At 34.7% G+C, this 16,428-nt stretch overlaps 1 protein-coding gene across 22 annotated transcripts in view; it reads left to right on the top strand.

The window, feature by feature from the left end:
* The window catches only part of APC (APC regulator of WNT signaling pathway), a 116,597-nt gene that overhangs the window by 39,440 nt on the left and 60,729 nt on the right, over window positions 1-16,428 (top strand). For 12 of the 22 annotated variants that reach the window (NM_001301314.1, XM_005599506.4, XM_005599508.4 and 9 more), the window contains one exon: window positions 12,215-12,367. The exons of 7 other annotated variants lie outside the window; for them this stretch is intronic. In NM_001301314.1, the coding sequence (NP_001288243.1) occupies window positions 12,233-12,367 (135 nt within the window). In that variant the 5' untranslated portion in view covers window positions 12,215-12,232. Of the gene's footprint in view, window positions 1-7,654; window positions 7,768-12,214; window positions 12,368-16,428 lie in introns of those variants that run through there. 3 more of the 22 variants (XM_070232732.1, XM_070232725.1, XM_023616923.2) reach the window with 1 other exon arrangement.

The following is a 16,428-nucleotide window of genomic DNA, read 5'->3' as shown; positions in this document are numbered from 1 at the left end:
TTTTTCCTGTTGCTGTTGTAACAAATTACCACAAACTTACTGTTTATAAAACAATTCAAATTTATTATCTTAAAATCCTATAGGTCAGAAGTCTGAAATGGTTTTCAATAGACCAAAGTCAGCATTGCAGAGGTGCTGTACTTCCTCTGGAGGCTATAGGACAGAATCCTTTTCCTCGCTTTTTCCAGCTTCTAGAGGCCACCTGCATTCCTTCGCTCATGGCTCCTTCCTCCGTCTTCAGTGTCAGCAGCATACTAAATCTCTCTCTGACTCTGATCCTCTGCTTCTGTTGTCACAAAGCCTTCTCTGACTCTGACCCTTCTGCCTCCTTCTTATAGGAACCCTTATGATTACATTAGGTGCACCCATATAATCCCGGAAAATCTCCCCATATCAAGAATAACTTAATCACATCTGCATGGTTCCTTTAGCCATGAAAAGTAACACATTCACAGGCTTTAGGGATTACCAAGTGGACATCTTTGCTGGGTCCTTATTCTGTCCATTATAGGCATATACGTACAATTCTTTATTTTTTCAGGCATACACATACAGTTCTTTATTTTTTTTAATCTGAAATGTTTGTTTTGTGTGTGTGTGTTTTCTTTTTCTCCTCAAATCCCCCCAGAACATAGTTGTATATTTTAGTTGTGCGTCCTTCTAGTTGTGGCATGTGGGATGCCGCCTCAGCGTGGTTTGACGAGCAATGCCATGTCTGCACCCAGGATCTGAACCAGTGAAACCCTGGGCCACCGATGCAGAGCGCACGCAAACTTAACCACTTAGCCACAGGGCCAGCCCCTGTTTGTTTTTTAAGTTATACCTTTGTGAATGAATGTTACTTTTTTGGGGTAAATTTAGATATTCATTTACCAGATTTGTTTAAAATATAGTATAGTATATAATAGTCATAAGATGGTAAGCAGATACTCATTGAAGAGTATTGAAATTTATTTTCCACTGACAATTTTTAGATTCTTGGTTTTATTATCATTTAATTTATGTCAGTATATTAGCTACTTCTGACAGTCTAGTAGAAACTGAGAAACATTAAAGCAACATGGCCTTGTACCTTTTAGGTTTGCTATCACACCATTTCTCTGGGTACTCTCTCTAAACCTCGTCTTCCTTACACTCTGAAGCCACCTAGCCAAAGTCTGTATTTATGCTCTTACCTTCCTCTTTTCCCTGATTTATCCACACTGGATTTCAGCTAATTAAACTGCCATCTGTTCCCTCAAATATACGTCAGTTTCCAACCTCTGAGCTTTGATCATGCTGTTCCTTATTCTGAAACACCATCCGCACATTTATGTCTGTTACAATAGTGCCATCTCTCAAGTCTCTTCTTAAATGGCATTTACATTCTGAAACACTTCTCAGCAAGGTGTGACTCCCATAGCACTCTGTCAGTGCTTTTGAACTCAAATTTGCCTTTGAATTATAGGTAATTTGTATCTTAGCCTGGGTTCCGTATAAGTCAGAATCTTGAGACAGGGCCTTGTATGAAAAATACTTTCTGTGAGAAGTGATCCAGGAACAGTAGAGGCCTAGAAAGAGATAAATAGTGAAGAAGGACAACCAGTATAAGCTTGTGTTCTCAAGTTGGCCACCGCTTTGGACAAGTGTGGCTTGATCTGCCAGGACTTTCTAAGGAACCGTATGGAATTGTCCACCCAACGGAAAGAATGATATATATTAGCTCCCATTCTCCTTTAGTCAAGGATTGCCCCATCAAGTGTTCACTCTTTTATAGGTTGTACATGCATGAATGTTGGGGACCCACACTTGGGTGTCACAGATGCCCTAGGACAGAAAACAGAACATACCTGGTGGAGCTAATGTGCTGTCATTGGACATCTGCAGTGAGCTGATTGATGCAGCAGTGACTAGAGTTAAAGTGAGCCAAGAGAATGTAAAGTGGGACACAAATGTCTGATATATTTGTATACTGATTCTGTTTACTCTTTCTGCTGGAATATTACACCTTTGCTATATAATAAGACACTTGAGAACAAGGAACATGTCAATTTACCTTCCTGCCTGTATTAGTCTTGTAGGACTGCTGTGACAGAGTACCACAGACAGGTGGCTTAAAACCATAGAAATCTATTCCCTCTCAGTTCTGGGGGCTAGAAGTCCAAAATCAAGATGTCAGCAAGGTTGGTTCTTTCTGGAGACTCTGAAGGAGAATCTGTTCCATGCCTCTCTCCGTACCTTCTGGTGCTTGCTGGAGATCTTTGGCGTGGCTGATAAAGCACTGTTTCTGTTGATTCTTGCACGTGTTTGCCCTTTTGTGGCTGTCACTGAGTAAAGCATTTTGGGAATTACAAGAGCTAAGTATTAGATATAAACCTTGTCTTAAAGGTGGAGAAACAAAACTCACCAAAGTTAAGTGGAATAGTTAGAGAATAATAAAGCCAAGTTGTATAGTATTTACTGTACAATCAGCAGAAGACTCATTCTTGGCTGGAGAAGACAGGAAGGTTTTATGTAAAGCAACAGAACTGGGCCTTAAAGGATGGGGATATGTTATAGCAAAGCAGAGGAAAAAAGGATGGGGCATTCAAAAAGGAGATGAATTATGAGCAAAAGTACAAAGTAGTTTCTACGGAATAGTGAGGAGGGACTTAATGAAGGAGGAGGATTATGTTGGGACCTAATAGAAAATAAGTTTGGAAGTTAGACTGTTAACAGATATAAAAGGTCTTGAAAGCCACATAAAAGTATTATTGTGTGGTCTTTAAGAGCCTGAGCATTAGAAACAAATATGAATTTGAATCCTGGCTTAGCTACTTGATCTGTGTTCTTCGGAAAGTTATTTGCCATTTTGAAGTCCCATCTTTGTTAACTCTAAAATGTAAGTGATACCTACCACCTCACAGTTGTAAAGATTAAATGAGATATATGTAAGGCACTTATAGTACACGGCATATTATCAGTATGCAATAAATAGTTGGCTTTCTAAATTTCATATTTCAGATACACAAAAAAATAAGTCCATATATAGAGACTTTAAATAATATGCTACAGTCAAACAGGTATAGAACTTTGAGAACTTTGTACATACACGTTTTCTGTTTTTTAAATTTCAGTGGGATGTTTATGAAAATTAGTCATGTTCTTGACTACAAGGCTAACCTTAAAAAGTTCTAAGTAGTAGTGGTTTTGTAAGCACCAATTTTCAATCAATCTAAAAACAATAAGTCAATGTCAATAAGTCATTTTATACACCTAACTATTGAGAAGGATTTTCACTGTATCCCCTAGATCAAAGAGGAAATCAAAATTGAAATTATGAATTATCAAGAAATACAGAGGAAAACACTTCATGCTAAAACCTATGAAATATGGACAAGGCTGTACTAAGAAAATGAATATCCTTAAACGTTTATTTTATTAAGGAAAAACTGATAAGTGAACATGTAAATAAAGTACAGGAATAAATGAATTAATATTCTGTTTAAAATAATAAAGAACAAAATAAACCAATGGAAAATAAGAGGACATAATTAATAAAGATAAATGCAGAAATGACTAAAATAAAAAACAAAGTAATGGAAAGAATATGTAGCACCAAAAGTTAAGTTTTTGGTAAAGATCAGTAAGATAAGTGAAATCCAACAAAGCCTGATTAAATGAACAAAAGACAAAACAAAAGAGGATGAATGGGAGAGGAGACATTTAAAAATGAAAACATGCACAGTTCTCTGGTAATACGCTTGAAAAGCTAGAGAAAATGGATAATTTACTGGTGAACTATTAATGAATCAAATCGATACAAGATGAAGAAAACATGAGAAGACTTAACCACAGAAGAAACTTTAAAATACATAAAAATCTTTCCTCTAAAAAGGCACCTTCTGATCTGAATTCTAGCCGACTTTCAAAGAACAGATAATTTTAGATTATATAAAATTAAGATGAGAAGCCTCTTATCAATTCATTTTATAAACTTAGCATAAATGTAATTCAAAACCTTATTTTAAAATACTATAAGAAGTTAAAACTGTGGTTTCTCTTATAAAAGTTCCACATGAAAAACTGAAAACTGAACAAACTAGTAAAGTAATAAAACATGAATAAGTAGGATTTATTGCAGGAATGGAGGATGGGTCAAAATGAGAAAATCTTAGAATTGACAGCATCAACAAATTAAAAGAAAAAACTATAATGGTATATGTTATATCAAAAGGTGCTGTGAAAACATTGAGAAGCCACTCCTAATAAAATATTTAAAATAAAAGGAAAATACGTAAACATATTAAAAATATTTACTGAAATCTAAGAGTAAGACTATTACATGGTGAAATACTAAACTATTCCGATTAAAGTCAGGAATAAGATCACTATTGTTCAACATAATTTTGAAGTTTCAAGCTAACAATAAGAGAACAAAAAGAAATATGGTACAAATATTGGGAAAGGAGACAAAATTATCTTTACCTATGTATTATATGGTTGCATACCCAGAAAAACTTTTAGAACTCGTAGGATAATTTTATAAGGTGACTGCACAAGAGATAGATATTAAATAAAATCAGTAGGTTTTATCTGTACTAGCAATATCTGGTATGGAATGGTGGTGTTTCATTCACAGCAAATCAAACAACAAAAAACTCAGAAATAAATTTGTTGCAAAAGGCATAAGACCTTTTCTTGAAAAAACTGGAAAATGTGATTGAAGGACCTGAATTATTCATGACGCAGAGAGGTAAGATTTAGTGTCATAGAAATGTAATGTTTCAAATTAATATGAACGTAATGCAGTTACACTTCTAAGTATACATGAGAATTTAGCATAAGAGATACATTTCCGTTCAGTGGAAAAGAAACTGTTTGTTAATAAATAGTGCTGATGTAATTGGTTATCCATATGGAAGACAATAAAGTTAAGCCACTGCACTCATACCATATAGAAAAATAAAAATTTTATGTGAATTAAAAATCTTAATGCAAAAATAGAATTTCTGATGCAAGCTAATACATTAATCACTCACATTTTTCACCCCTTTCTCCTATGACCCCATTAAAGTGGGAGTAAAAAAATAAAAAAGGATAGGTGTTTACAATGCCAAAGAATGAGAGGGAGCCAAACTGAGATTGCAACAAATTTCTGGAAGATGAAGAAATTGTGGAAATTAAAAATGATTGCTGAAAAACGGTAAAGGATCTTAAGACGTCGTGGTTCTCTGTTCTTTCCAACATAGCAGGTTACTCCTGTTATTTAAATGTAAAATACTAATTTTGAGAATTTCTCAATAGTCTGAAATTATTTGGGCTACCTTGGGGTGTTTGAAAACAAGAATTGGAAATTCATGGCCAGAAGTTAACCAACTGCCACTGATTTTGTAAGCAAATTTCAATTGGAGTAACAGTCATGCCCATTTATTTAGGTATTGTCTGTGGCTGCTTTTCTGCTACAGCAATAAAGTCAGGTAGTTGTGACAGAAATCATCTGGCCCACAAAGCCTTGTTTCTTATCTGACCCTTGCAGAAAATGTTTGCCAAGCCCTGCCTCAGGTAATTTTGGTGGTCATCTTGGCTTGCTCTCACTTGGGATGGGCTTGGGTGAAGTCCAGCCAATGTGTGTAGCAATTTACATAATGTAAGGAAAGGAAGGAGTGGGGAAAGAATATAGCAGATAGGAGACTGAACGTCACCACCTATGGGGCCTTAATAGAGAAGAGGAAGAGAAGTAGAATGGAGGATAAGGCCCTACATTGGTTGTTGAATAAAGAGAAAAGAATTAAAAACAGGTGAGCTGCATTCTGCTTAGAATAAAAAACTTTTTTTTGTATGTTGACTTTTTATCCTATAAACTTGTTAAATTTTTGTATGTAAGATTTTTGTTTTGTTTCTTCCTTTCTCATCATATTCTTTCCTTTTAAAAAACTTACGGTGCTAGTTAGGACTTCCAGGATTGTACTGAATAAAGGTAGTAATAGTAGACATCCTTATCTTGTTCTTGATTTTAAAAAGAATGCCTCTAAAATTTCACTATTAAGAATGATGTTTAGGGGCCAGCCCCTGTGGCCGAGTTGTTAAGTTCACATGCTCTGCTCTGCTCGCCCAGGGTTTTGCCAGTTTGGATCCTGGGCACGGACCTAGCACTGCTTATCAAGCCATGCTAAGGCAGCATCCCACATAGCACAACCAGGAGGATCTACAACCAGAATATACAACTATGTACTGGGGGCTTTGGGGAGAAGAAGAAAAAAAAAAGGAAGATTGACAACAGATGTTAGCTCAGGTGCCAGTCTTTAAAAAAAGAAAAGTAGAGGAAGGTGGGCATGGATGTTAGCTCCAGGCCAGTCTTCCTCAGCAAAAAGAGGAGGATTGGCAGCAGATGTTAGCTCAGGGCTAATCTTCCTAAAAAAAAAATAATAAAAAAGATTTTTAAAAAATGATGTTTATTGTAGGTTTTTGGCAGCTTCCCTTCTATTTCCAGTTTATTAAGAATTTTTATCTTAAACAGATGACTTTTATCGTGTTTTTTTGTCTATTGCGATGATCATATGGTTTTTCTTCTTTAATATTTTAATGTAGTAAATGACACATACAAATGATCTAATGTTAAGCTATTCTCCTTGCATTCCTGGAATAAACTCAGCTTGATTCTGTTGTAGTTTCTTTAACTGTACACTTTTTCCTAATACTTTATTTAGGATTTTTAATCAATATTCATGAATGATATTAGCCTTAATTATTCTTTTTCACACTACCTTTGATTTTTATACCATGATTATATTGGCCCCATAGAATGTATTGGAGAGTATTTCCTTTATTTGTGTTCTAGCAACAGTTTGTATAACACTGGAATGATTTGTTCCTTGAAAGTTTGGTAGAAAGTGTCTGTAAAACCATGTGGATCTGCTGTTTTTTGGTGTTTGGAGGAGGAGGGGGAAAATAATTACCTACTGTTCCAATTTTTCAATAGTTAGAGAACTATTAAGGCTTTCTATTTCTTCTTGAATCAATTCCCCCCTCCTTAGAATTTTGTTCATTTTATATGTTTGGGCTCTTCTCTCTCTTATCATGTTTAGTCTTTCAAAGAACCAACTTTTTGCTTTGATCTTCAAACTCTACAAAAGGGTGTACAATGAAAAGGAGGGCTGCTTCTCAGCAGACCTCAGACTTTTGTTTCAGAGGCAATGATTGTTTTTGTATATCCTTTCAATGGCATTTTTTATCTTTATACAATCCTCTTACTTTTACTACAATAGGATGGACCATATGAGATGAAGTGATTTGCACTCTCCTTTTTTTGTCCCCCCCCCTTTTTTTTTTACAACCCCATTCTTTTTTTTTCCCCTGCTTTTTCTCCCCGAATCCCCGCAGTACACAGTTATGTATTTTAGTTGTGGGTCCTTCTAGTTGTGACACATGGGACGCTGCCTCAGCGTGGCCCGACAAGCAGTGCCATGTCGGTGCCCAGGATCTGAGTCGTCGAGACCTTGGGCTACCAAAGTGGAGCGGTGAACTTAACCACTCAGCCATCGGGCCGGCCCCAACCCCATTCTTTTTAATGCCAAGGTCATATTCCACTCCGTGGACGTACTCTATTTAAAAGTAGTTATGCTTGTATACCAAATAAAAACTTTCCCATTTGTTTGAAGTAACCTAAGAACCCATTTTTTTACTCCTATTCCAGTAACAGATATCATTTCAGAGAATTCCAGTTGGTCCTCCGTGTGCCTTACACCCACTGACAAATTAACTAAAATTAAAATGTTCATTGCACTGTAACACCGTCCTTGGAAGAGGGTATGTTCCATTTAAATATCTTTAATTAGAAAACAAAACTGTTTCCATAACTTAAATGCCATGTAATGTTCTTAAACACTTAAACCTCTGTTCCTTTTGTGATTTATCCTAGTGTGTAGTATGAGGAATAGATGGAATTTTATCTTTTTTCTCATAACTGTCCTGTTTCCCAGTGCCACTTACTTGAAGTCCATCTTTTCACACGTGTTTGAGATTCTACCTTTGTCATTACTAAATTTACATATATTTACTTCTGAGTTTTTGTGCATGTGTGTTCCTATGACTGATCTGTTCATTTGCCAATGCATAGTTTTTTAAAAACGTTTTATTTTTAAATAACTTTGGACTTATATAAGAGTTGGGAAATTGTGCAGCAAGTTCCAGTTACCCTTGACGCAGCTTTCCCTATTGTTAACATCTTACATATCCCTAGTACAATGATCAGAACTAAGAAATTAACTAATTGGTACAATCCAGTTAACTCTATACTGTTTTATTTATAAAGGCTTTCTACAATATTTTAGTATGTGGTAGATCTACTCCTGTGCTTCTCTCTTCTTATTTTCTTGTTTTTGCCTGTTTGTTTTCTTCAAATGTCTAACTGCAGAAACAGTATAAAAACAAACTTTACATAGTATTTTTACTGGGAATGTGTAAAATTCATAACTTAGGAAGAAATGACATCTTTATAATAATGAATCTTCATGTACATGAACAAGGTATGTCTTTCCTTTTGTTGAAGTCTACCTTTGTGTTTTATAGTTTTCCTCATATATGTGTTGGATACTTTTTCAGTTTATGCCCAAATATTTTACTATTATTTTAAAATTATAAATGGGATTTTTCCTTCCATTTCATCTTCTATCTGGTTTTTTACATATAAAGGAAAGATTTCTGTCTATTTTGCACTACCCTACATTATGAAATTATCATATTATAGTAATATTTAGTTCTTTTGGATTTTGCAGGTATGTAATTATATCATCTGCCAATAGTATTTCCTTCTAATTTCATTGTTTAACTTAATTATGTTGGCTAGTATTATGAATAATAGAGTGGTAAAAACGGGCTGTCCCTGACTTTAGGAGTGTATCTAGTGTTTACACGTTAAGTATGGTGCTGGCCTTGGGGCTGATGTATATATGATGTTAAAGAAAGGTCCTTTTATGTTCAGTATTTTCAACAAAAATGAGTATTGAATTTGTAAAACATTTTTTCTTCATCTTTGGCATGATCATATTTTCTTTTCTCTGTCGATCTATTAAGATATTAAATGATAGCGATTGTCTAGTAGTGATTTTTATTGTAAATTTTAGATTTTCCATCTCTTTTTTGGGTTGGTTTTGATAAATTGCATTTTCTAGTAAATTATTTCATTTACGTTTTCAAATTTATTTGCATAGAATTCAGCAAAGTAGTCTTTCATGATTCTTTTGGTTTCTTTTTTATTGGTATTTTTCCTCTTATTACCACCTAAAAGTGCTGGCAAGAACATCTTTTTTTCTTTTTTTTAATTCATTAAAACAAAACAGTAAAAGCAGCTTGACTAATTTTAAACAAAAAGTGGTCCCGAACTTCTTAAATTAGTAATAGTGAATCCCTCCACATTTAATTCTAATTGAGCATCCCTTGCCTGCCTGAAATTTTTCTGCCTTCTTGCGTTAATTTCTTAGGATACTTGTTAATTTGTCCAGTAAGCATTTGGATAAGAGTTTAGATAACAGTCCTTTTGCTTTCTGCTCTACCCTACTCTATTGAGGTGGGCATCTCTTTGGTGGTCATCTGTACTACAGAAAAACAAATGGGGATGTTTGCATACTCTCAGTAAACTGAAAGATTCAGAGGTTTTCCCCATTTCCTAAGATAAATTTTGATTTTTTTTAATGCTGTTGAGTGACTTGTAGTTAAGATATATTTGTATGAAATTCTTGTGATTGTTTATACATTTTTACATTCCAAAGTAAATTTAAGATTTCTCGATTTTGCATAAAGCAGTTTTGAGTTAGAGAGGGATGGCTGCAACATCCTAAAAGGATATGATAGAGTATTACTCCAGGAAACATCTTATTTTTCCCATAAAATTATACGAAACACCTTGCTTTCTAGAGCAGAAATGACTTTAATGATTATGATTCTGGAGGGGAAAAAAAGATCATAGAATGTTTTAATTGTCCATCTGAGGCCTTGAATTTTTTTCCCTCCAATAAAGAGCACCTTTAGTCTCTGCTTCTCTTGTTTTTAAAGATTGGCACCTGAGCTAACAACTGTTGCCAATCTTTGTTTGTTTTTTTTTTCTGCTTTTTCTCCCCAAATCTCCCAAGTATACAGTTATATATTTTTTTTCAGTTGTGGCATTTGGGACACCACCTCAGCATGGCCTGATGAGCTATGCCATGTCCGTGCCCAGGATCCGAACCAGTGAAACCCTGGGCTGCCGAAGCGGAGCGTGGGAACTTAACCACTCGGCCATGGGGCCAGCCCTAGCCTCTGCTTCTCTTGCCCATCTGGCTCTTCTGCAAATATGTAATGTTATACCCTCTATGTCTTAACATACCTATGTGTGTCTGTCTCTTTCTTTGTGTTATTACCCTTCCTCTTATTTTGTTTTATCATTTTAGTGTAAAGTTACCTGTTAAAATTTTGTTTGAAATAAAGAATTTAGAGTTTACGCTGATAAATTCTGATAGATGCCACCTCTATCACATGGTTTTTAATGTGCCATATATTTCCAGACCTACTTATTATTAGTATGATGTAAAACAGAAAAATGATCACACCTGTGAATTTCTCCTTCATTTTTGAGATGTCTCCTCTGTCCTTTTCAGGAGGGTGAATTACTTCGCCTCTTGACCATTGGTGGAGGGATAGGGGCTTATAACAGTAGATCAACATTAAGTTCTTAATAAGGAAGTTATGCTACATGCGTATTTTCATAATGTAACTTAGATTTACTTGCACTTTTGTTTTTCAGCCTGCCTTTTGTTATTTAATTCTAATAGTATCCCTGTAAATTATGTAAGAGCAGGTGGTAAATGTCCATTTTACAGGTGGTAAAGTGAATTAAAATGAAGGGGGAAAGGTCAAACCAATGCCAAACCTGAAGTTAAGACCCAGGTCTCCAAATACAAGTCTAGGGCTCATTCTTTTGAATCATAAAGTCTTTTGTGAGTGATCTCCACTTCCCAGGACCCCCTTTCCTCCCCAGGTGACAATGGCTTGCACCAGCTTTGTCATTGACTCTAGCTATTGGAGAACTGACTAGACCCGAGTCCCTTGGTTTCCCTTGTTAGGGGCCTTGCAGTTGCTGAACTCTCCAATATTGTCGGGACGAGCCACTGTTATAACCTGTCTGCCCTATTTTGCATAGTGGATTTTATTACAGAATCATTTTTTTATGTTAAGATCTTTAAATATTGCTTAAGTACAAACTTTGTAGTACTTTCTAGCTCTTAAAGAATTAAGATAAGCAGAGTTTTATTGATTCTAAAGTGAGTTTGGGATTAAACTAAAAAGAGAATCTGGATCTTCTGAACTTAGTCTTAATATAACTCCTAGCCTTCTTTAATTCTTCATGCCAAGGGCCTCTTATTTCCTGGCTATCTTCTATACGTTTCTTTTTTCCCTCTTCTTTCACAGTCATATAATTAACTAGCAGACTCTGCTTCACTTCTCTTTGACAATCTCTACTCCTAAAATCATCCATTTTCCTTAAGTGTCTTTTGGCCTCAATCTGAGTACTGTGGGTCCCAGACCTCATAAGCTATAGCATGGCCTATTATATTCATCTTTTTGAATAAATTTAATAGAACTTTATATTAGTAATTCTTATTTATCATCTTCCTAGCAAAAAGATTTGAAGTCTCAATCTAATGCTGTCTTTTGTGTCTGTTTTGTTAAATGGCTGCCTTTTAATGAGGCCTTCTTGGAACTGCAAACTACTACCCCATGGATGATATTTAAGGCTAGTCTTTTATCAAATGAAAAGTGATGAAATGCAATACCTAATCTTATTAATCCATTCTCGCTCTGAAATTCTGTGACTGTTGGACAAAATCCAGAAATAAATTAATGTTATTAATATAAATAAATTTCTTATCAGTGATTAAATTTTGTAAGTTTTGCCTGAAAGACCAGAAAAAATATCTTTAAAACCTTGACAAAATTCTAACCTGATAGAAATCTCATCTACTGTGAAAAGGCAAGTGTATTCAAACACTACTGAAGTTCTCTTCTATGTTAGTCTTATTTTTCTTTGACTAAGATGCCAGTGTTTCATCCTCTTAGAACGATGCTGCTACTTAAACAATTTTTGAGGCTGAAACTAGCATATTAACACAATTATTATTATTATTGTCTCAAGAGTTTTGTTTTTTTGTCCGTTTCTTTGTAAACAAGCAGCCACTATATTTTTTAGTAGTGAATTTCAAAATCCTTTTTAACCTTATAGGTCCAAGGGTAGCCAAGGATGGCTGCAGCTTCATATGATCAGTTGTTAAAGCAAGTTGAGGCACTGAAGATGGAGAACTCAAATCTTCGACAAGAGCTAGAAGATAATTCCAATCATCTTACAAAACTGGAAACTGAGGCATCTAATATGAAGGTATCAAGACTGTGATTTTTAATTAGTTTATCCACTTTTATTCAGTATTCCCTCTTGTAAACTGGAGTTAGATACTTTGCTTATTTAAAAGTGGATTTTAAGTTAAGCATTAATGTGTAAAAATTTTCTTGCAGAAGTTCACATTTATACTTTTAAATAAAATGTAGTGAATTCATCCAGTGAATCATATAAAGAAAATAGGTGTAAAACCCCAATGAGTAGTTGTTAGTTATTTTTAGGCTTAAAAATAAGAGACCAACTTCAGCATCACTACACTGAGGCTGGGTATTCTGTGTAATTCATAGAAACTAGCCTCATGTCTTTAGAATATATCTCAATTATTAAATACAGCCTTCCTTTCCACCTACCGCAGATCTTGTCACCACTTAAGTGTTACATTGATAGATGATAAGAAAATCAGGGTGCCCTAGTGGGAAGAGTCCTGACGTGAAAGTCAGTACCTGGGCCTATTCCTAGTTTTGCCACAAGCTGAGCTACGTTACCTTTGGGTACCTGTCTGGACTTAATTTTAAGTTGCCTTTTCTGGAACATGCAAGCATTGCACTACTGGCCTAGAGGATTTCCATGGCACCTTCAAGAAAATTGGTTTGCCAAATAGCATTGAAAAGCTGTGATAACCTCCAAGAAAAGTTATAAAATATTCATTCTACAGTGGGGGGAATATGTTCTAATTTCAAAATAATTGAGGTTAAAACTTCAGCTGTTTTAATTTCGTTACTCAGGCTAGATTCTCTTCTCACTAAATTTAATAACTTTATAGAATTGGAGATCATCAAGAAAACTGTTACCTCCTTCCCTTTTAAAAAATTCTTCTTGCTTTGTGTTGTTTCTGCCTCCAGGCTATTTTAACATCTGGGTTCCTGACCCTGTTCTTCCTGTCTGTTCACTACTCCTATTCCTTATTCATTTCCTGTTCTCTGCGAGTTCTTTTTCTGTGCATTTTGAGGTCTCCCTTATTCTTCAAGCTTCTGTATATCACTAAAGAGTTTTGCTCCTCTTTTACCCTTTGTATTCCTATCGTAACAGTTCAACCTTTTACTCATATATACTATTCTATCTATCTATCTATCTATAGACCTTTTCTACTCTAATTGCCTATTTTTGTAGTAAAAGCTGTCCCCAGCAATGACAGATCTCCAAAATATCTACCTCAAATCCTTTTGAAAATATGGTAGACTATAAAGAAACATTTTTTTCCTTACCACAAACTATGGGTAACCTTAAAAATAGCCGAATCAGTTACCTAATAAGTTAAAAAAGACTAGTTTGGTATTTTAACACTGATTAACAGAATATATCTAAAATTGTTGTACATGGTGTGTTTTTTAAAAAGTTTTAAAGATACAAAATAAAAAATTCCCAGCAGAACTACTCTTTCGTCTAATTTGGAGGTAGATTTTGCAAAGAACTCCTCCTGGCAGGCCTATCTGGATGTCTGTTTTGTAGTGGAGAGCTCTGAGATGGCTTTTTAAGTTTTTGTTTAACTACTTGAGCAAATTCAAGTTTCATTTTGGGGAGACATTTTAACCTACCCTTAGATCCATCTCCATGCTACAGTGGAATGTCTCTCAGAGAAACGTTAAAGTCAGACCCTTAAATGTCTACAGTGGAATATCAGGTTGACCACTTATCTGTGTCATATAATATATATCGTGAATATCGGCACTTAAAATCTATCTGAATTCAACTGTGAATTGGTTATTATTCAGCACATGCTTCTATAGACATCCTTGCAAATCCATCCACCTGTTTCTTTAGGATTTGGCTTATGGTGTCATAGCAATTACAACTTTATAATGAAATTATTCATATATCTCTTCCTTAAGAGGCTTTAAGCTGTTAAAGAGCAGGAACCATGACCTGTTTATGTTGTCTTAGAATATTGATTTGTGAAAAGACTTGGAAACATTGGTGCTGCCTATGTTGGATTAAAATTAATCCAAAACAATGAGCATTTCCCAAAAAAATCACTTATTAGACTTTCGAATATATTATATAATATTGAATCATGTTTCCTGATCTTTAACCTATTTATCCCAAAGAAAGGCAAGGTGTGTCTCCTCCAGCTGGATGATTTTAGGATACCTGAAATTTGTGCAGTAGTACCATCTAGTGGCAAAAGAGAATACTGCTTTCCTGTTGATTACATGACACTGATACACACTATAACAGTATTTTTGTGTGTATATGACAATCAGGGAAATATGTGTACAACAGTTAGGGTAATGTGAACACTGTATATTTGAAAATATTAAAGAAATGTTTGTTTTTTTTTAAGTATGATGATGGCATTGTGATCGTGTTAAGAAAGAATCCCTGTTTAAATATACATATTGAAATTTTTACAAAAGAAATGATACAATGTCTGAGATTTGTTTTCAAAACAAATCTGAGTGGAGGGGAGGAAATGGAGGAAGTGCATATGGGTGTAGATGAAACAAGACCATTAGTTGATAATTATTAAATTGGGTTGTAAAGGTACATGAGAATTTCTTATAACATTCTCTATACTCACGTATTTTTGTACGGGTTTTGTAAATACGTATACTTATGTACTTATTATGAAATTTTCTGTGATAAAAACATAATAAAATAAATTACAGATTTCATGGGATTTGGATGACCTAGAATCAGATAAATACAGAAATTGTACTAAATTTAAAAAGATTATGTACTGTGTTTTTTACTCCAGGGCTAAAACTCAGCTTTGATTGACTTTAAAATGCTGAGCCTAGCAACAAGATAAATATGGTCATCTAGAGATGTGAAGCATTTAAACTGAGAGATAGCTGGGTATAGAAAAAATTATCTGTAAACAAATTAGTAATGAACCATTTGTATCTTTGCTGTATTTTGACAAAATGAAATATTTATAAATTGCTCTATAAACTGTAGAACCATATACATGTAAAGTATCTTCTATTTTCAGAGTGTAAGAAAAAAAGAAATAAAACTTCAGATTGACACGTTTCATAATTTATTTTGAAGATTTAGTTATCAAGTGTACTTGTATCTGATAATGAAAAGAATCTGTAACTATGATATATTGAGAAAAATAGAAGTGGGGCAAGTAGCAACCCCCTTGAAATCTCACAGTTGCTCATTGATAAATATTTTCTATTCACTGATATTACCACAGTACATTTCTTCTCTAAAAAGCAATTCTATAATGTTTCTAAATTCTTAAAATGTTTTAAATAATGTATGATTATATAAAGTAATTATTTTTTAAAAATCAAAAGCTTCCAGAATTTATAAATACAAATAAATGTTGGCTCCTTCAAAATTACATATTAATTTTAAAAGCTGCCATTTGTCAGAAGATTTTTTGAAATATTTTATTTGGAATTGCTTGGCAGTTCTGTTGCATTTTCTTTTAAAAACTCTTTGAAATTGAGGAGGGCTTCTTTTAGGGTATACGCAGCCCCAAGCAATAAGTGCTACTACAGCAACTGGAAAACACTGTGTAAAACACAAAAATCCTACTTTAAAGACATTGGAGGACTGTGGAAGCATCAAGGATCGTATTAACTAAAATCCCAAAAAGGAAAGAGCTCTTTCTAGATGAGCTGAGAGTTCTACTGATTCTCTTCCTCAGAGGTATTTGTTAATTCTGGGTTCCGGCTGATATTCATCATCAACGCAGGCAAACAGACTCCATTGGAGGAAAGAAAGTATTGGAGGTCTTGACAGATGTGGGTGGATGTGAAATATTGACATTTAGATGAGTTCTAAATGCATGGCTAGTTTTCCCCATGGAACATTGGCTGGGTCTTGTGGTAAAGAATGCCGGGGATGGACTAGAAGGCAAAGTCCTGCTAGAGGAAAGACACATTGCTTTCACGCAACAGGTCTCCTCCTCAAGACGTTTCCCACATTTTGAACTTTGTGGAGCAAGAGGTTACTGACTTAAGCTCATAGCCTCCAAGGAACAGAAATTTTAGGGCTAAGGAGTCAGGTGCCACCTGAGAATAAGGCTGAGCTGGAAGACAAAGTAAAATATTCCATAATCTTGCAATGCTTGAGAGACACAGACCTAC

This window comes from Equus caballus, chromosome 14, assembly GCF_041296265.1.
Source record: "Equus caballus isolate H_3958 breed thoroughbred chromosome 14, TB-T2T, whole genome shotgun sequence".
NCBI lineage: Eukaryota > Metazoa > Chordata > Mammalia > Perissodactyla > Equidae > Equus > Equus caballus.
The sequence above is the reverse complement of the archived record's forward strand: the minus strand, read 5'-3'. Positions and strand labels throughout refer to the sequence as shown.